Source organism: Carassius carassius, chromosome 23 (assembly GCF_963082965.1).
Source record: "Carassius carassius chromosome 23, fCarCar2.1, whole genome shotgun sequence".
In the NCBI taxonomy this organism is placed as follows: domain Eukaryota; kingdom Metazoa; phylum Chordata; class Actinopteri; order Cypriniformes; family Cyprinidae; genus Carassius; species Carassius carassius.
The window spans coordinates 23289736-23310455 of record NC_081777.1 but is presented as its reverse complement, the minus strand read 5'-3'; the positions used below and the strand labels follow the sequence as shown (position 1 = coordinate 23310455).

Genomic DNA, 20720 nt, shown 5'->3' with positions numbered 1-20720 from the left:
ACTGATCATGTTGCGCATGCGCACACTCTTGACTAGTTCAGAGCAGCCTATACATCTCTCACGTGCTGGGAAGACGAAACTCCAGCTGGAACATCTAGGGTAAGTATTATCTGACAACACTTTATCAGGCGACTTGACGTTAACAGTCAGAACATAGGTGCTGTCATGTCAATCATGCATTTTTCTTACACACGAAGCGCGAATGAACCTGGCGTGCTAATAAAAAGTATCATTATCGATATTCATTAACGCTACCCATAAGTTAAATATATGCGCGAACTGTTGCATAAATGCAGTAAGCGACGGAATGAACGAGACTCACGTACTTACAGCATTTTCCGCCTTTCTTTCCGCATGAAAGTGTGCCATATGATTGTACAGTATTGTTTACAATAAGAAAGTGTAGAGGGAGGTTTAATTTTGCAAGTGTAAACTTATCAGAGTGCTGGTGTGAAGAAAGTATGAACGATTAGAGCTTTGAGAATATGGCTCAAAACCTAGTGAGCTGCATATAATTTTCGTTGTGTGTACCTATAATGCTTAATTTCCAAATAATGCTAATAAGACAAAAAGCAACCTGAGATGCTGATGCATTGTGGGTTATCAAATTATTGCTAATGAAAATATGTATTTGTTATGGAGGCTAAAACTTTGGACCAGTATGACTGTAGGGTCTCTGATGGATGCTGTGAATTGTCTTTTGTTACATACATAAGTTGGTATTTTAACAGGTGCTATTTTAAGACAAGTAAAAGGTCTGAAGCAGTGAAGCAGAAGTGAGATGTTCTCAATAGAGAAATCAATGTTATTACCTGCAGCTATGTGGAGTCTAGTTTCTTCACAGTTTCTTAAGATTTCTATTTCTGCTTACTGTCTGGGACTGCTTTTCAGGTATGTCACCTGACTCCTCACACAGTATTTCAATGTGTTTTAAAAAAAAAAAAAAAGTCTGACTGGATCAGTGCTTGATTTATACTTAGATATATCTACAAGCCATTGTAGAAAAATATATTTTAGGGCATGTATTATATGGTACAATATAAAATACATTTTCCCAACTCTAGTTTGCTTATGATCTAAATACCTGTATTTATGGTGTTATTTTTTTATTTTTGTATACCGTAATTATTATTATAATTTTTTTTTTTACTGTTTAAAATTAGGCTCCCTTTTTCCATTTTTATATTTTAATTATAGTTTTTGTCATTTTGAAATATTACTATTTAGGTATATTTTTCATTTCAGATTTAGTTTTATTTGTTTCAGTTTTAGTTTCATTTGTTTGTAATTTTAGTCTTCAACTTTTCATTTTATTTTATGCTGAGGGCAACATTTCTAACTTTTTTTGGTTTTGTGTCAAGGTTTTCATCTAATGTTTATATTAGCGCTGTCAAACAATTAATCGAATCCAAAATAAAAGTTTTTGTTTACATAATATATATGTGTGTGTGTGTGTGTGTGTGTGTGTTTGTTTACTGTGTAAATATAAATACACACACATGCATGTATATATTTCAGAAAAATATGTAATGTTTGTGTATTAAATATATCTATTTATGAAATAGATTATATGAATATAAATATATACATCAAAATAACCTTTATTTTATAATCTTTAGAATAATCTTTATTTTATCTCAGCTTTATTTTAATTAAAAGTTTTTAATAGTGGTTTTAGTTCACCACAATAACCTTGTCATTTGTAGCCTAATCATGATATGCTTAAACATTATATGCTATGATATTTATTGTTAATTAGATGCTAGCATTTGTTTCCTTATTATTTTAATATCACAACCCAATAATGGCAAGCCATTGTGCTTTGCATTTTGGTTGCTGAGTTCTATTAAACAGTACGTTAGTCAGATAAACCTGGCATCAAGGCTTGACTGCAGGCCTCTTAAACATGGCTACATATTTTTAAACTCTAGTGGCTGGAGATAAGAGTGCTCTTGTTTCCAGCCAAGCAGAGGATCATTTTTCTTGTCCTATCCAAGTGTAGGCCATTGATGAAAAGCTCAGTGTTAGAAGCAATTCTCAGTCTGCGTGTTCTGTGCTGGGTCTCAGGAAAAGAGTCATTTTAAGTGACTTTTATTGAATCTGATGCTCTCTGGTTAGAAGCATTTATCCATTTAGGCTTTGTTTATGTGTCTGGTTGTGCGGCATCAGTCAGCGAGCGGCTGTGCGTTAGATCGTACAGGATGGCAGTCTTAAGTTCACAGCGTCTAATAACATGACAGATACGAGTGAGGTTGCCCTTAAGGAAACAGAAGGACATGTTGTGTAATGATGCAAATGAAACAGCCTCAAATTAACCTCTCTGTGGCCTTACTTTCACATTAGAGTCAGACTCTCTCACACTATTAATACAGAAACTTTTTACACCCAATATAGATTTCTGCAAGCTCTTGCATGATTTTTTAATCTTTTTTTGTCTGGTAACATATCACTATCGTGCATGCCGTGGTTAATAATTATTTAGTTCCCTGTAACACAGACCCTCAGTTTTACTTCTTGTTTCTCTACCAGCATGTAATCTGAATCAGGCTTTGCATTTTGCTTGTAATGCATAAACAAGTGATCTAGTTCAGTGGTTCTCAAAGGGTCGGTTACAGGTCAGTTCTGATAGAAGAGATAGAAGGAAAAAAAACAATGCCCATATAATGGGATAAATAAAGGGAGAAGAAAATGCTTCCTATATTTTTTGTTGTCAAATTGTTTTGTATATTATTATTATTATTAATAATTTTATTTCAGGCTTTGCATTCATGAATATATTTGTACGTGTTTTGTGTGATACAAATTTTAGTAGTGTTGGGTCGCCACATCCGATGTTACATCTGGACCTTGACTCAAAAGTAATTAAAAGCCACTTTTCTAGCTTACCAGTTTCCTAGTTTTTGACTGATTTGACCTTGCACACAAGCCAACCCAGTATCTCCCTCCCTGAGACATTCATCACACATGTAATTATCTTTTTCTCTGCTCTGCTGACTCTGATATCACTGCACCACTTTGGTAACCCTAACCCATGCAGTCTCTTAAACCAGTGGACCAGCCCATCTGTGTCCCGTCACTTTGACAGCAGATCCTCTATGCTGGGCCTGAGGCTCACGATGAAGGGGCATTTTGTTGCATGGATGGATGGATGGAGTAGAAAGAGAGGGCAGTGCTTCAGTGCAGGGTAGCAGGAATATTGCAGAATGTGCATTTACCCTCTTGGATTTATAAAGCGCAAGAAAACAAGCTTTCCCAGAGAGACAGCCGTGTTTAGGAGTTTAGTATTGGTCTTAAAGCTCACCCTAACATACAGCTGTTTTTTCCGGTTTGTGCTTCTCAAAGATAAGTATGAAATGAGGCGGGTGAAATTCACACTCTCTGACTCTCTGGTCACTGTTTATGTGTGTGTGTGTACTTGTGGGTGTGTATGCCAGCCAAGTCACGCTCCTCCAGCTCTGCATTATGTAACCGTCCTCTCAGTCCTAATGCATTTCTCAGAGTTTTATTAAAAGCCTAAGGGGGTAGTTTCTGGACTTTTTAAAATGATTTGGGTATAGTATGATTGTTCTTCTGCATGTAGAATTTAAATATTTTTTTCATTCAGTTTGATTTACAGAAACTGCTGCTCTAGTCTTGCAAGGTTAAGGTTGGTACACACTAGTTATCACTTATGGATAATTTTCACCGATAGCCAAAAAAAAAATTATAATAATATTTTCCAACCAGTTCCTAATAGGTCAAATGAATCCCAAAATTCTAAATTTCAAAACAAAATGAAAGAAAAATCCCCAAATTTCATTTCGAACTAAGTTATACTAAGACAAGACAGTAAAGTAATTTGCAAATAGCAGGTAAAAGTGATAATTCTGTCATCATTTACTAATTTTAATGTTGTTCCAGACCCGTTTTACTTTCATCTGCTGAACACAGAAGATATTTTGAAGAATTTAGGCAATCACACTGTTTCTGGACCCCATTGACTTCCATAGTATTGTTTCCCCCCATGCTATGGGGACCTGTTTGGTAACCCACATTCCACAAAATATCTTATTTTGCAGAACAAAGAAATTAATATACAGTAAGTTTGGAACAAAATGAGTGTGAGTAAATGACAGAATTATCTTTTTTGGGGGAACTGCCCCTTTAAAACACTGATCCAACAAAACCACTAGCGACAGTTGGGGCAAAGTGAACTAGCCTTTCATTTGAGAAGGAAACGTGTTATTCGTCTTTAGAATCGTATGAGGAGCAGATGGCATTTTCACACAGGCAAGATTAAGTACTTGTGCATATTATACTGTATCCATGATGTCAAATCAATAAGCATTACCATATTTGATATCTAGAGGTCTGAGAGTGAAAGACACTAACTGCATTACACAGATGACATCACTGAGTGCTTCATAGTAACACATGCTTTTGCACTGAGATTCTGTGCAATGGATTCCATAATGCAACATCATATTAACCAGCTCTGACAGACTCTGTTTTGCTTCATGCTGTTGTCAGTCTGTATAAACACAGCTGCAAGGAAGTTTACCACGAAAGAAGACATTAAAGTACTCAACCGTAATGTTACACTTCATGAAAATATTTTGAATGCTTGATGTTGTATGTTTATTATCATTTATTATCACAGCATTTATTATGATTAATAAAATAGTTGTATATGTATTATAAAATAATTATATATATATAATACATTAAAAATATAATTAATATTTGTCCTTTTATTTAGCATTTTTTGCATGCGGGATGCATTTATGATATCAAGCATTTCTATTTCAATGATAAAATGGAAATAAATGCTGTTCTTCTGAACTTTCTAGTTATCAAAAAATCTTGGGGGGGAAAAAATCCAAAATCCAAAAATAATAATGGAAACAACAATAACTATAAGAAATGTGTTCTTAGCACCAAATCAGCACATTAGAATGATTTCTAAATATTTGAATATTAAAATGGATGCTAAAATTCAGCTGTGTATCACAGAAATAGATATTAGAAGTAGGTACTACAATCTTTCATTTATTTTAAGTTGTTTTATTATATTACAGTATTACTGTTTTTGCTGTATCCTTCACTAAATAAATGCAAAACGTTTAACCACAATTTAAAATTGTTATTTTTTTAGGTTCAGCTGCTGCGACAAAATTGTGGAGCTACAAACAGCGGTTCACTCTGTTTTTTTTTAGCTGACATCATCATACCTCACGTAGTGACCGAATTACCCCCATAACAAAGTATGGAGGGGGCCGTGGTGAACAACCTCATAGACTTTGACTCGCCCCCAGAAGGAACAGCTCCCTCTGTTCTCGGACCTCCCAGTGGGGTGGGATTTTTCTCATCTGAGCCTCTCGTCCCTGAGCCTGCGAGCGACTCCACGATGGAGCCCCTTCTACCAGAGCCCCCACACACTTCCCACAGAGAAGAAGATAGTGATGCCACCGAATCTGCCGACAGCTACAACGAGGACACAGAATCCCCATCGCATCCGCCGAGCACGCGACGGTCCTCATCCTGCTCCAGTCACAGTGCTGAGGACGCAGAGGAGACGGAGATAAGAGCCTTCATGCAAACCTACGTGACAAAGCTCTTCCATGAAAGGTGATTTGCTCCACAAACTACACCTAAAAGGAATGCATCAACCATGAACACAAAAAGAGATGTTTCGTAGAATGTTCATGCTGCTCTATCTCACGAGTAGGGTGAATATAAGACTATAAAAATAACTTTGGTGTGCTATTCCAAGTCTTCTGAATCCATATGCTAATTTAGTTTGATGAACAAAGCAAATGTAAGTTTTTATCTTTTGACAATTTCCGCCATAGCTCACAAATCTCATTCACAAAATCAGACACAGTGCTACTGATAAGATGCACTTAAATTACAGACTGTTCCTTAGTCAAAGCTATTGTATAGCATCAGAAGCATTAGAATATAGTGTATGAGTCATACAGACTGCTATTATGGGACTTTTTTGTTCTTACTGGAGCTTGACAACCCTTTGTGACCGTGTACTTTTGGGGTATTTGTATATACTTTTGTTCTCCATGGACGTAAGAGGTTTGAAACGAGTAAACGATGACAGAATTTTCATTTTTTTTTAGGTAAACTGATCTTTTGAATGAGGAAGAAACTTCACACAGAATTATAGTCACATGTCAACTGATGTGTATGTTTGCATTTGTTCCTGTTGTTTGAAGTGCTCTCTCACTCTCCCTATCTCTTTCTCTTCCTGCCACAACTCCTGGTTCCTTTAATTCTCTTTTCCTTGCTCAGGGAGAACTTTGATCAAGAGGAGAAGGCTCGCTTTGGAGCGCTGTGCACTGGAGAGAACGGCAAAGGCAGGGAGTGGTTTGCCAAATATGTTTGTGCACAGGTATGAAAGCAGCAATCATGAAAACACAATCACTGCATCGCTCTTTTCCAATTTCAAAACATTTGATTTTGAATTGTCTGAGTTATTATGGGAATGGCCATTTTGGGTGATGGTTTTAACCGTTTTCACACATTTTGCACCTGAGGTGTGTAAACCGTGTCGCTATCATTAATTAAAACTAGTACTTTTAAAAATTATTTTTGATGTTGAAATAAAATATAAATATTGAGGTGAGAAAATGTAAAAAAACTAACTTACAACATAAGTGAAAATAAGAACGATTGCATTTGTTGATTGTGTTTGTTGAATCACTAAGTTGGAGTACTCAAGTGGCTATAACTGAAATAAAAAATAAAAACTACAAACTTAAAAAAAATTACAAAAGTACTTAAATTAAAATGAAAATTCAAACTGTACAATTATAAGCTAATTCTAAATATTAATAAATACTTTAATAGCATATAAGTAACATTAAAAAATCACTGTGTGAGAACGGTCATATACATTTCTTCACACCATACGTGTGAAAAGCAGCAGTAAAGCAAATTTTTTAATTTACTAAATATAGCAAGAAATGTTGCAAATGCACTGCAAATGGTATTTAGCAACAGTTTTTGCAACAAAGGATTTTATGAAGCAACACAAAATAATGCAGCGAACTACACACCCATTGTTTGGAAAATGAGTTGAAAATTGTTTGAGTACTTGGCAGTCAAAATTACCCAAATCTTTGCCATTATTAAAAAAATATAATAATAATCTTTAATAACAATGATAATTGAACAATACTGTTAAATGTAATCTTTAGGAAGTTTTAAAAATGATTATCCATTTTTCAAACGGTACATTATAATGTTGAGATTAGGGCTGCACGATGTGTCGTTCAAGCATCCATATCGCGATCTACGAATCCACAATAGTCACATCGCAGGATGTGCGATGTAGGCTGTCGTAGTTGATCCGTTATTCATTAACTGTACGGGCCAGCTGCTCCCCGGCCCTTGATGAATGTGATTCGCGCAGAGCGCGCGAGAGAGAGAGTGCGCGCGAGACAGAGAGAGAGAGAGAGCGTGCGCGAGAGAGAGAGAGACAGAGGGAAAGAGAGAGAGAGAGAGAGCGCTTCAAACAACACGAGCGCTGTCTTGCTCTCTCTCCCTCGTGCATATTAATCAATTGACACGATGGTGTCGATGTTTAAATCATTTAAAATGAGAATGTAAGTGTGCTCACCCCATTTTTGTTTGTAAGAAAAAATTAGATTAGATTTCATATCGCAATATATATCGCAGAAAAATAAAATATCGCAATGTCATTTTTTCCCAATATCGTGCAGCCCTAGTTGAGATGCTTTTAAAATCATTGTGTGTGTGTGTGTGTTTTAATTTTTCATTTATTTAATCTAGATTTTATCTCCATTTCTTGGTTGTCTGCTATAACATGAAAATAAATATTGTTCATGGTTATCCTAAAATGCATCACTATATTCATCACGCACAGTCTGTTTAGACTACATGTACCATTTGCATTCTCAAGTCTTTTTCAAAGATAAGAGAACTCATGCAATAGAATGTGCATAAACAAACACAGTTGTGATGATAACCATGTCTTGTGTTTGCAGCGCTGCCACTCCAAATGTGTGAGTGAACAGACGTTCTACAGGCTGGTGCAGTCCTTCGCTGTTGTTTTATTTGAGTAAGTACATCAGTGATAATATCTCAGATATCTTGGAAGCCAAACCAAACTGTTAAGAGCTAGGTTTTTCTGTAGAGCTCTTGGCAAGTCATTGTGTGGCAGGTGTGTGACTTTCATGTGACTAATATTTGATTGATTGACAGATGTCACCAGGTGGATGATTATGGCCCAGCCAAACACCTCATGACCATGTGCTTCACATATTACTACATGGGTAAGAGAGTTCACCGTTAATATTGAGCAAACATACTGTGAAGTTGTGCAGAATGTTAGAATCTGATAAAGAAACGGCCAGACCTCCTCTCACTTCCTGTTACAGCCTATGACTCGGATATTACTGGCACTGCCTCTTATTGTTTTGGTCAAATTTAACTGTGCTATTTTAATGTGTTTTCAATGGAGGTTGGTTTATATGACCTGCTATAAAAACTAGTGACGTTCGAAAAGATGCATATATATATATACACAACAGTTCATAAGTTAAAATTATTATTAAACAAGGATACATTTAGTAATTGTTCAAAGGTGAAAGTAAAGACATATAGTATTACTAAAAATGTATATTTAAATAGATGCTGTTCTTTTAAAGAAAATTCAGCTTTGCCATCACAGAAATAAACTGCACTTAAAAAATTATACTTAAACTGAGAAGAGTACCTTAAATAGTAAAAAAATTCACTGTTTTTACTGTGTTTTTGTTCAAGTAATTGCAGCCTTGATTAGCATATATGTCTTCTTCCAAAAATATTTTAAAATGTCACACACTGCAAATTTTGAACGGTAGTGTGATTAACTGAATAAATTCACCAAAATAAATTTCAGTAACACTTTAGTATAGGGACCAATTCTCACTATTAACTAGTTGCTTATTAGCATGACAATTTTTCTTATTGAGTAGTATACAAAGATGCATTATGTATCATGTGGTGCATCACTGCTAATGATTTGGAACCGTTTTGTTGTCATGGTAAGAATCATTTTGGAGTCAAATCATAACTCTATAATCTAATTGTAAAGTGCCCACTCCTAATATACACCGTGTGTAACTGCCTAGTATGCCTTTTTAATTAAATTCATTTTAATTTCTAATGAATATGTGTGTGTGTGTGTGTGTGTGTGTGTGACAGGTAAGTTGCAGCTATCTCCCACAGAGCTGCTAGAGAGGCCCAGTGGGGGGATCGACTGTTACCTGCGCAGTGGAAAGGTCTGGCTCTCTGGGAAGAAAGAAACTGCAGAGCGAATGCTCAAAAACACCTCCGCTAAGACTGATGTTAAAGGATTCTTTGGAGGTCTGGAGAGCAAATTGAGAGGGCCCTTGGGCCAAAAGAATGAGTGGGTGATTTTCTGTCATCGTTATTCACTCTTTTAATTAGTGACGCTTCTGCTGCTCACAAACTCATCTGTTCTCATTCTGTCCTCCTCAGAGACACGGACAAACCTGCTGAACAGAAAACCAGAACTCCAGGTAGTTCACGATGTACCACCGCTGTGTTTTTAATCAGGTTGTTTCTCAACTGTAGTAATCTCTTGTCTTGTCCTTGTCTTGTCGTGTCTCACATAGGGTTTTCTCTATGTATATTGGTGATGTGAGTTGGTGGTTATGAATTTGGTTGGTTACCCAAACCATTCATTAGCTTCCACCACTGTGCTGTTGAGCAAGACCCACAGAGACGTGTAGGTGTTTGAGTTATTAACTGCTTATCTCTGTCTGTGTACTCTGTAGTTTCCCCGCCTCTCTCCCCGGATAGAAAAGAAGAGGAGAAAATCTACCTATACACACACCTAAAACAGCAGCCCATTTGGTAGGTTGTCAGAAATCTTTTTTCCCTATATAATTATTCAAATGTACAGTTTAAGAAGTTGTTTCTGAAAAATATCCTTTCATATAATCAGCATTTTAATGAAACATTCATGTTATTTACATTTTTTATGGACCACATTTGTGGGGGTCCTGTCAGTGTCTCAAGTTGTTTTAAGTAGAGCCCGACCAATATGGATTTTTTGGGGCCGATGGCGATATTAGCTCGAAAAGAGCCGATATTTTGATTTTAAAAATAAACTGGATATTAGACCCATTTCCTATAAACTGCACTTACACAACATTCAATAGCAAAATATCTGCCTGTTCTATGTATGTGGGCTGTATAAACCATTTTCCAGAAGGGATTATGTTAAAAAAAAAAAAGCCTTAGATTACAGTCTCAATGAATAAACAATTGCACATCAAAAGTATATATTTTTTTAATGATCAAAAAACAGTCTGGTTTTAAACATTTAACACTTTTACTTTCTTCCAGTTGAAGCTGGTTTTAACAGTTTGTGTGTGTACTGTAAATAAATTATAATACTAAAGTTAAAGTATTTGCAGAAGTAGTCCCACACTTTGCTGCTACAGCATTCACCTTTTTCAGCCATCTGTAGGCAGAAAGAGAGACGGAGAAAGAATAAGCATGTGTATTAATAATATCACCATGTATCATTACTCATGTTATCATTAGAATTATAATAATAATAAACAGGGATCTCCTACATAGGCAAAAATTAGAAATATATATATTTTTGTATTTTTCAAGCAATAGGTATGACCTATTACCTACTTATATTTAGCAATATTATTACAACATTTTCCTGTTATGTCTGTAAAGTTGCTTTGAAACAATATGTAAAAAAGAAAAAAGCGCTTGTTCAGCTCACATTTATTTACATGTCCCCTCTGGTTTAATAATTTCTGACGCAGCTACTGTAGTTACTGTAACTACACTATTTGCTCTCACAGACACATTCACAACGGACCCGTATATCTTCTCTTCTCTTTGTGCAGTCTGAATCAAAACATCGTCATGCGCTGGTGAACGTAAAGTCAGCCTACTGTTACCGGAAGATTACGGAATCAATTCGAAGTTGAATGGTTAACGTTAGTGTCATGAACACACCGCTGTCAATTTTAAGAAGAACCACCTTCAAACAAGTTAATAGCAAGCATTTAAGGGGCTTGCTAAAAAAGGAAGCTATATTAGCGCTAGAGTAACGTAACAGTATTTGTTTTTTCGAGGCACGCTATACATAACTTCTAGTCATTGACTACACGCGGCCCCCTGCCACAGTTACGCGGTCATAATGTGCAGATATATTTAGATATATTATCTGCAGATATATTTAGAATAAGTTAAACGCTAACGTTATAGTTTGACCTCTTATTAACGTTCGCGCTCTACCACTGATAAACATGGTATTAGCTTTGTTGCTAATCTAATATAGCAATGCATTAGCGGCTGTAAGTGATGTTACAGAATATTTAGAAGTGATAATGATAGGACCGTTAGCTAGAACTACCACACTGTTTTTATATACAGTGTATGAACTAAATCTACAATCATTTCACATGACGAACGACAGACTCACCGTCAAAAGAGTGCACCTCCTGTGGCTTGGCTGATAGCTTTCTTCTGTAGTGGATTTCTGGCGCTGTTGTCAACTGGGGAGTTGCAGAGCTCCCTCTGGTGGGCACACTATGCAACACTCATAACATGAGTGAAGCATGAGACTCTGTTTCTCATGTTTCATCGGCCGTTATAAACGCCGATGCCGATTTAAATGCAATTAGCTCATATCGGCCGATAATATCGGCCGGTCGATATATCGGTCGGGCTCTAGTTTTAAGTAGCTGTCACATTGGTTTAAACATTGCATGCCGGATTAAAAAAATATATATTTTAATGATTATATATATATATATATAATTATTTTTTTTTTTTTATTAAGTTATATTTTCTACAACAAATAATACAATACTATTTAAATTTAAAATCTTTAAAATGATCCTAATTTATTGCAATGCAATATATTTTAAAATGTAATTTATTTCAGCAGCCAAGCCTTCAGTGTCACATGATCCTTCAGAAAAAATTCTAATATGCTGATTTGCTGATCAGAAAACTGATAAGAAACTTCCTTTTTGCAATCAATGTTGAAAAGAGTTGTAATAGTGTTATGGAAACATTGGTTTTTGTGGGAGTATTCATTAATATATTAAAATATTTTACACTATATAAATTATACAGTGGGGAAAATAAGTATTTAGTCAGCCACCAATTGTGCAAGTTCTCCCATTTAAAAAGATGAGAGAGGCCTGTAATTTTCATCATAGGTACACTTCAACTATGAGAGACAAAATGTAAAAAAAAATCCAGAAAATCACATTGTAGGACTTTTTTATGAATATATTTGCAAATTATGGTGGAAAATAAGTATTTGTTCACCTACAAACAAGCAAGATTTCTGGCTCTCACAGACCTGTAACAAGTTCTTTAAGAGGCTCCTCTGTCCTCCACTTGTTATCAGTATAAAACACACGTGTCCACAACCTCAAACAGTCACACTCCAATATGGCCGAGACCAAAGAGCTGTCAAAGGACACCAGAAAAGGACATTATCTCAGACACCTGGTTTTCTTGATTTACCTCAAAATGTATATCAAAACGTTTTCAGTTCATATGCTATTACATTGGAACCTAGATTTAACATTTTACAAATTTGTAACCCCACAGTCCTCCCGTTGAGAGTTCTAATAACTCTCACATAATACAAATTTAAACTTTCATAAGTCCATTCTATGGCCTATGTTTCTTAACATAAGCCCCATCTTCAGTCATGTAACTTGAAAAGGTTACAGGCACGTTTAACTTATTCTGTGTCTTATACTAGATTTACTTAGGTGTATTTTTAGAACCATAACTCTTGACACATATGGCATGGATGGTAACACGTTGTACAAACTACATGATGACACAGAAAAAATCATGTAGCATAAGAGTGGAAGTCTTGAAGTCCATGGCGTCCGAATAACTGTGAAGTCTGTTTTCTGTAGTCCATTTCGCACGTAGATTCAGATGATTCTTTGTCCTCATGAAGCTGGTTCATGGATGTCTGAGGTGATGCTTTACACCAGGTTGTCACATATGGAAATGACTTCTCATGCGCACACATACCTGCAACACAAGAAAACAAAGAAACAGCAGACCAGCAGTTTTCATGCATAGACATTTTTAGACTTCTGTCGATCGTATAGTGGTTTTAAGTCTGGTGATCGTATAGTGTTTTTCTCAACCTAGTTTTAAGTAATTTGACACCTATGGACCAGTGAGGTGGGGATAAAACTATGGACAGGGGAACCTATGAGGAAGTCTTCACCACAGGGTTGGCCCCCGAGGCCTGTTGCAATTCGGTTCTTCCCTGGGCTCCTCACTGGTCTGTGTGTGTCCTAGTCTGTCCCTGTAGTTGGTGTGCGAACTTTACTGGGTGACATCTCCATCCTCTAATGAAACATCAGTCATAACAAGACATCATAACCCAAAAAGAATAGGAGTGACTGGAGTGTGCTTTAGTATAGCTTTGAAGGCTGTGAGTTTACTTAACGTTCTCTCAATGAAAGGAAGTGACAGTCAATGTATTTACAAAGGATCTTTCATCTTTGTTGTACGTTACTGGGAAGTTAAGCACTCACAGCCCTTACAGTTAACACCTGAGCAAGCTGCTCCAACAGTTAGGTGACGTGGGGAGGGGCAGATTCAGCGTAGTAAGTAGACGGAGTAAGAGCTGAGTAAAGCTGTTCATTTCTCTTAATGTCTTCTTGCTTTTCCTACACTCTTTCATCCAGTGTCCAGTTTTACCACAAAAATGACAACTGCCCTCCTTCTTAGGACTTTTACATTTCTGTCGGTTCTCTGTTTTGACCTGAAAAGATGCTGCTGCAATCTTTACTCTGGCTTTGACATCAGAGTTTCTTTCCCAAGTAACTAAACTGTCTAGATTACTTTTGAGAGTTTTGTTAGACCAAGTTAGATCTAAGAACGGCAAAGCTTTTCTGTACTCAGCTACAAGGCCATCTGACCAGATGCGAACTAATGGTCCCTTGTCCTCTAACACACTTTCAGGATCATCAACTAATCCACTGTAAGTTACTGCTGGCTGACAAAATCTTTCAGTGTATTCACTCACAGTTTCAGCCTCCTTCTGTACACAACTAGTGACCTTTGACCAATCCACTTTTGGTCCAACAATATTCTTTAACTCTCTCAGAATTCCCTCTCTCAATTCATTTTTACTGGCATGTTGTAGTTCAGAAGCAACAGCAGACTCAAAACTGTTGAATTCAGATTCAGTTAGAATTTGTGACATCAGCTGTGTGACTTCCGCTAACGACATGTCATAGAGACGCATTTTGCTGCTCAATGCTCTTCTGAATTCAGTAAAATTTGTGCATACAGAGGGTAAGCTCTGGGATAGTCTCTCTATATCCTTAGGTCTTAGCCCTTTGGCAACAGTTTGTACTTGGACAACAGAAGAGTTGGCAGGAATACTTTCAGTTCCTTCAATCCTCTGAGATCTTTTCCTCGCTCCACATACCTTAACAGAATCTACAGGCACATCAGTTACTGACTGGATGGCTACATCTGTTTCAAAGAAAGCTTGTAAGTCAGGATAATTGTTATCAGTCTGACCAACTTCTTCCACATCAGTTTTTGTTGCAGCTTTGTTGCGATTCAGTTTCTTAGTCAAAGAGGATACTCTAGCTCTGAGCTCTTTGTTCTGTTCCTCTAGTTCTGAGGTACGCTGAGAATGTTGCGTAGCTAGTGCTAAACCAAATTCTCTGTGGCAGCAGATAATGCCTTTCGCATTGTTTTTGCGAATACATGATCCTAGTACCTTTTTACATTCTTCAATTGACCATACTTTTTCTGGATCAATACCAAATTTCTTTATCAAATCCAATCTGACTGACTCTGTCACTATTGAGTCCATGTGCTGTCCTAACAATGATTTGAACTCACTGTCTGTCCATGAAGGAGTAGCTAGTCCACCTTTCTTAGTTGTTGGAATCAGTTTAGGATTCCTTTGCAACATTTTGTAAAGTCTTTCTGACACAAAAGGACACTTCTAACACTTCCCTGGCAAGCAGAGGATAAAGACACAAACTATTAGCACTTTATGCTAAACTTCCCTGCCGAGACACAGAGGGTAGCAAAATATTAGCATGTGATGTTAATCTTCCCTGGCTAAACAGAGGATCTTTCATCTCTAAAATATAATTTTTAGAGGGTAACTTAGTTAACCAAACCCTACAGCTGTCTGTTAACTCTTCTCTGACGGCGCAGAGGGTAACACATTTGTTCTGGTCTTAAAGGTTCTTTTGGATAGAGGTACACTCACCAACCATTGGTTGTACAGAAAGATTCAGTCTGGAATGAAGTCAGATCTTTGTTGAGATTGCAGTATCAAACTGGATTAAGGTGAGAAGCTCTATCCGGGTCATGGCACCAAAAACTGTTGGGAACTCAGAAACGAAGACCAGGAGACTCTTGGGTAATCTTCAGCAGGATTCTTTATTGAGAACGGTCTGCGCGGCGCTGCAGTCATCAAAAGTCTAACTTGTCCCTAAGACATTGTAGTTTATGTACATTTTAAGGGGGCATATATCAAAGTATTTTGTCTCTCAAAATGTTGAAGTGTACCTATGATGAAAATTACAGGCCTCTCTCATCTTTTTAAATGTGAGAACTTGCACAATTGGTGGCTGACTAAATAATTATTTTCCCCACTGTATATCACAATTTTTTGCATTACATTAATGTTGTCAGATTACCAAAGAAAGTATTTTTTGTGAAACAAAACAAAATCTCTTTGCAATAAGACAAACTGAAGCAAGAAAGAAGGCCGGTGGGTTTAATCCACGTTCATCTACTTGTCTGTTGACATTTTGAAAGCAGTTTTAATATTGTTCAGGCACTATGTCCGATCACTCACCATATATAAATTGGTTGCATCTGTTTCTCTTTGTCTTCTTTAAAGGCACACTTTGAGGTTTTGGAACGCAGCGTTTTTCGATGCCGTCCACTGTGAGAGAAATAAAAGATCCCCCACCACGAGGTGAGAGATTGAAGGGTTTTTTCACCGTAGACTCTGTAATTCTTCTGACTTTTTATAGAGTGCTTCTTTTCTCTTTCTCCTGATATATCGTGCTATTAAACAAAACAGACTTCGCACGGCACCTAATGCACATGTTAGATTGCATGTTTGTTTAGACTGCGTGTTTGTTTGTGTGTCTGTTCAAGCCAGAGGGAGAGACTGAGAGTTTACTTTGTGTTTGATAGATTGTTAGTGATGTTGAAATAAACTAGCCAGAAGTTTCAGCGGAGGTGCGTGACTGTGTCCCCGGTGCATATGACAGTCTTACGGTGTATTTGCAGTATGGAGCAGTCCTGCAGCCTTTCTGTGCTCTTATGGTTACTCTTCCACACTGCTCATCATCCTCTCTTTCCTTTCTTTCTCTCTGTGGCTCTTTCTCTCTTTCTCTCTCTCTCTGCATGGGACTTTAACCCTTTATGTCCCATTGCCACGCTTTCTCACGTAGGCGGACGGCTGAGGAGGAGAAAGATGAAAGGTCTGTCCTTCATTCCGTCTGCTGCCCTGGACATTGAAAGATAGAGACAGGAAAGGCAAAGAAAAGGAGGATTAAAATGGAGAGGGGAAAGATAGATCGGTTAGAATGAACTGAGAGTTAAAGATTGAAAGGAAGTGGAGGGAGTTTGGGAAAATGTCTCTTATACTCACTAAGGCAGCACTTATTTGATAAAAAAAAAACTGTAAAAATAAAAATTTGTGAAATATTATTACAATTTAAAATAAACTTTTTTTCTGTAATAAAATGTAATGCATTCCTATGGTGGTAAAAAAAAGTATTCTTAATTCTTATTATCAGTGAAAATGGTTTTACTGCTTTAAATTTGTGTGAAAACCGCAATATTTTATTTTCAGGATTCTTTGATAAATTTAAGAAAAAAGTTCCGAAGTATGCTTATATATTTATATAAGTATATATTAAAAATGTATTTTTTGTTGTTGTAAGTTTTACAGCAACTTTTGTTCTTTGTTGCTTTTTTGAATAAAATTATTAATTTCTTTTTTTTTTTTTTTTAGCTCTAGAAATGTAAACGCTATCATTTTTAATGCAATTCACTGACTAGAAAATTCTTGGGTCAAAAAAAGTGGGAACCCCAGTAAAATCCTCTATATAATATATTTCAGCACAGGATCCAGTCAGGAAGTTGTGTAACATTCTGATAACATTTTCATCAGCACTCAAAGGAAACTAGATCCTCCCAAAAAAAAAAAAAAAAAAATACACTGACTCATGTTTGTCACATTTGCCTTAGACATAATGCTTTGTCTTTTTAATCATTGTCTACATTGCACAACTTTAACATTGTTTAAATTGATTAAATATTTATTAATACTAAAATACTAATAATTGTGCCATAAAAGTGAGTAGCATATCTATTCTGACATCAGGGAAAACATTAATAAATAAAAACAACCATACACTCTTGCAGGTAGTATAGTAAAATAAATAGTCTTACTAATTTAAAACTGAAAGGGAACATGGCTTTGTTGTTGATTTCAAAAGCCTTGCATCCAATCAAACACAGTATTTTGGCATGTTATGTCAAATTCATCTGGCCAACATGAACAGGTTGCATGACATGCCCTCATCATGACCTCACCATAATATTAATATATTTCAATGTTTAACCAAGGACATTTTTGTTTACCTTTGTACGATAAACAATTTTGGGACTGTTTTGGGGTCGGTGTAAAAAAAGAGTGTTCTGGAACCAGTTGGGAACCATTGATCTACATTATACAAAATGAGAAGAGGGAAGTGAGATCACAGTATTCACTCTTTGATTTTTCCTGTATTGTCAGAATGTATTGTATCCAAGTGCTTATTGATTGCTATGTCAGCTCCTACTCAGCGTGAACTATTAGAGGCAGCAGGCATAACTATTAATAGTGCTCAGTCTTACTTACGGCTGGGGATTTAAAAGAACCTCTAATGGTAAGTATTACACTTTGACTTGTAATTCTGTTTGTGCCACACTGTTTGTGCTACAGGCATAAAGGATTCATCAAATCAACAAATCTCTTCTAGAAGAGACTTTTATTATCACTTTGCAAAGTGTTTTGCTACAATTTTGACCTGGTAGGCTAAAAACTAACATTAAAAATGCATTGGAACAGAATAGAGTTGTGTAATCGTGTAAGACAGGGCCAAAAAAAAAAAAAAAATCCAGTAAGATTTTATTTTATTTTTTAGAAAAGGAAAATTTTGCACATGGAAAAATGCATAAATTTATTGCCTTAGCTTTTTTTCCTGTTTAGTGAGCTGAAATATGCCATGGTTCCGTGTTGCTCATATGCTTTTTGTTTTTTTAATTTTGTCCTGTTTTTGTTTTGATTCATTGTGAATCATGGCTACAGCTGACTGCTCACTAAAGCTTATTCTAAAATGTTTGTTGACTTTTGCATGAGCACCAATGAATGGCTAACATACATTTGGTCTTTTGTATGTTTTTTTTTTTTTTTTTTTTTTTCTCTAACCTATTTATTGTGATGTGTTTAAAATGTTTCTGAGTGAACTTTAACAATATAAAAGATATTGTGTTGATGATCTCGGATGGTCTCTCATGCTTGATGAAAGAAATATCAGTGACCTCTGACCTTGACCCCCTTGTTTTTGATCCTTCAGTGAAAAGTGGTGTCATATGACCAAGGAAGAGAAAGATGATAGCTCCAGATTTAATAAGAACATCACTTTTGGTCAGCTGGGGTAAGCTGCATGGCATTAGTCTAATTTTAAACACAATTACACAATAATAAACATTGTTCATTGCATGTTTTAGGGGCATTGTTTGGTATGCTCATATGCTTATAAATAATTGCTTCTGTTTATCCAGAACATTCACCCATAACATGGTAGCTTTTGGATTGAGCAAGAAACTCTGTAATGACTTCCTGAAGAAACAGGCAGTTATTGGAAACCTGAATGAAGGTACTGTCACTTTCCAGCTTTCTGTTTCAAATTTGCAAAAAAAATAAATACATTTATAGGTGTGTGACATTTAATTACAGTACCATTACAAAAAAAAAAAAAGTTATTGTTAAATACATTCAAAACAGTTTCTAGTGTGAGATATTCAGTAAATATTTTGTATTAGTATCAATCTTAAAAACAGTTAGTATATAAAATATTTTAGTGGAAACTGATGCATTTTGATGAATAAAAGGAACAGAATTAACTGATACAGAAATCTTTTGTCATTTACAAATGCCTTTACTGTCACTTTTGTTCAGTTAAATACATCACTACTAAGTTACAGTATTCTTTAAAAAAAAAAAAATAAATGATAGAGAATGTGTAAATATAATTCACACTTTTTATTATCCTTTTTTTTCAGAGCAATACAAGCTGCTATGTGACCACATTGAGCAGATGGCTGAAGAGTGAATATCCAAAACCATCAAAACTCTACCATTCACATCAGCATATCCATTCAAGCGCTGATGATCAGTATTCCACAAAGAACTATAGTACTAAAAGTGTCTTTTGAGCAAATACAATGACAAATAACGGACAAAAAAATAGTCTAACAATATCAGTATTTCATTAAATCATTATCAACAAAATGTATATATTAGTCAATATTTCTAAGTCCATCTGCTTTCCAGAAGTCTCTCCTGGTCTGTTCTTGTTATATGTTCCCATTTATTGCACTTTTCTGATGTTGTGTTCTTCCTGTATTGATAAATTGAGTATTAATTGTGTTGGTGGGGTCATCCAAATATATTGAGACTGGAACTATGTCTATTCCCCGGTTTAAAGTGCCTTTAGTCATTTATGTGAGATGTGATCTCCCCATTTTAGTACCAACAAACCTGCGTCAGCATGCTGTTATCCTCCCATGACTCTCTGGGGTAGTACTCACAAGTACACACCAGTAGATGTGTTCGTGTTCTATGGATAATGCTTGTGGTTGGAATTCAAGGCTGTTAATGAAAAGTATCATGCTGCAGCTGTTTCATTGTTGTACAGTGTTGTCTTTAGCGCATGGTATGCATGCACATTGTTTATCATCTACTTACACTGTTGTGCAATTACATTTCAAGCCAGTAGAGAGCAATCATAACCCTCTGCTTCGACTGTAGCTCGGTGGAGGTGGATGTCAACCACTGAGTGGGAACTTCAAGAGCTTGTATTGAATCACATGTCCTCCATCTGAGGAAAATGTAAAGTTAATATATTTGGTTTGTAAATACAGATTGTTTTGTTCACAGAATACTGAGGAATTGGATGCCAAATATGGGCTGGTTTCAACGGGTTATCAGATTGTTAGGAATTTATTTATTCAATGTCTGAATGTTGTTTTACGTGAGCGCATGGTTGTATCAGGAAAGTGCTGGATTCAGTATGGTCTTTGCATCTCAGATGATGTTGTTAATATTGTGCTGTCTGTGTACATTTATGTTCATATAGGCTCAGTGGTCTGCATTGTATTTTCCTAAGTGCCCTATTGGAACGTACCTGGAAACCAACAAGAGAGGTGATGACCTGTCTCTAATGTATGAGGTGTTTATTATTAATGTATATATTTAAAAAAAATATATACAAACACAATTCTCTTTTCCTGTTACTTGCATTATTATATTATAAGTCCTCATTCTAGAATCAACTATGGAGTATGAAAGCATCCTTAACAAGAAAAACCTGTCTCTTATGGTCACCAAGGCTGTGTTTATTTGATTAAAAATG

General features: G+C 36.0%; 1 protein-coding gene across 4 annotated transcripts; it reads left to right on the top strand.

Moving 5' to 3' along the window:
- Position 1: 1 nt before the first annotated feature.
- Positions 2–19888, top strand: kiaa0513 (KIAA0513 ortholog). Of its 4 annotated transcripts, none has more exons than XM_059506614.1 (13): positions 2–99; positions 5196–5607; positions 6283–6382; positions 8001–8074; positions 8218–8288; positions 9202–9406; positions 9499–9539; positions 9798–9876; positions 15923–16000; positions 16485–16514; positions 18660–18740; positions 18868–18962; positions 19369–19888. In XM_059506614.1, exons 2-13 carry the CDS (start codon positions 5246–5248, stop codon positions 19416–19418), a joined length of 1266 nt encoding a protein of 421 aa, XP_059362597.1. In that variant the 5' UTR covers positions 2–99; positions 5196–5245; the 3' UTR covers positions 19419–19888. The 4 variants fall into 4 exon arrangements, with proteins under 4 accessions (XP_059362597.1, XP_059362596.1, XP_059362598.1 ...); XM_059506613.1 differs by having other exon boundaries at positions 5135–5607; XM_059506615.1 differs by lacking the exon at positions 16485–16514 and having other exon boundaries at positions 5135–5607.
- Positions 19889–20720: the final 832 nt, after the last annotated feature.

Coding starts and splice junctions, on each gene's coding strand:
- kiaa0513 (XM_059506614.1), top strand. CDS start 5,246: ATGGAGGGGGCCGTGGTGAACAACCTCATAGACTTTGACTCGCCCCCA. Junction 9,540..9,797: donor ACAGAAAACCAGAACTCCAG/GTAGTTCACGAT, acceptor TGTACTCTGTAG/TTTCCCCGCCTCTCTCCCCG. Junction 16,515..18,659: donor GAGGAGGAGAAAGATGAAAG/GTCTGTCCTTCA, acceptor TTGATCCTTCAG/TGAAAAGTGGTGTCATATGA.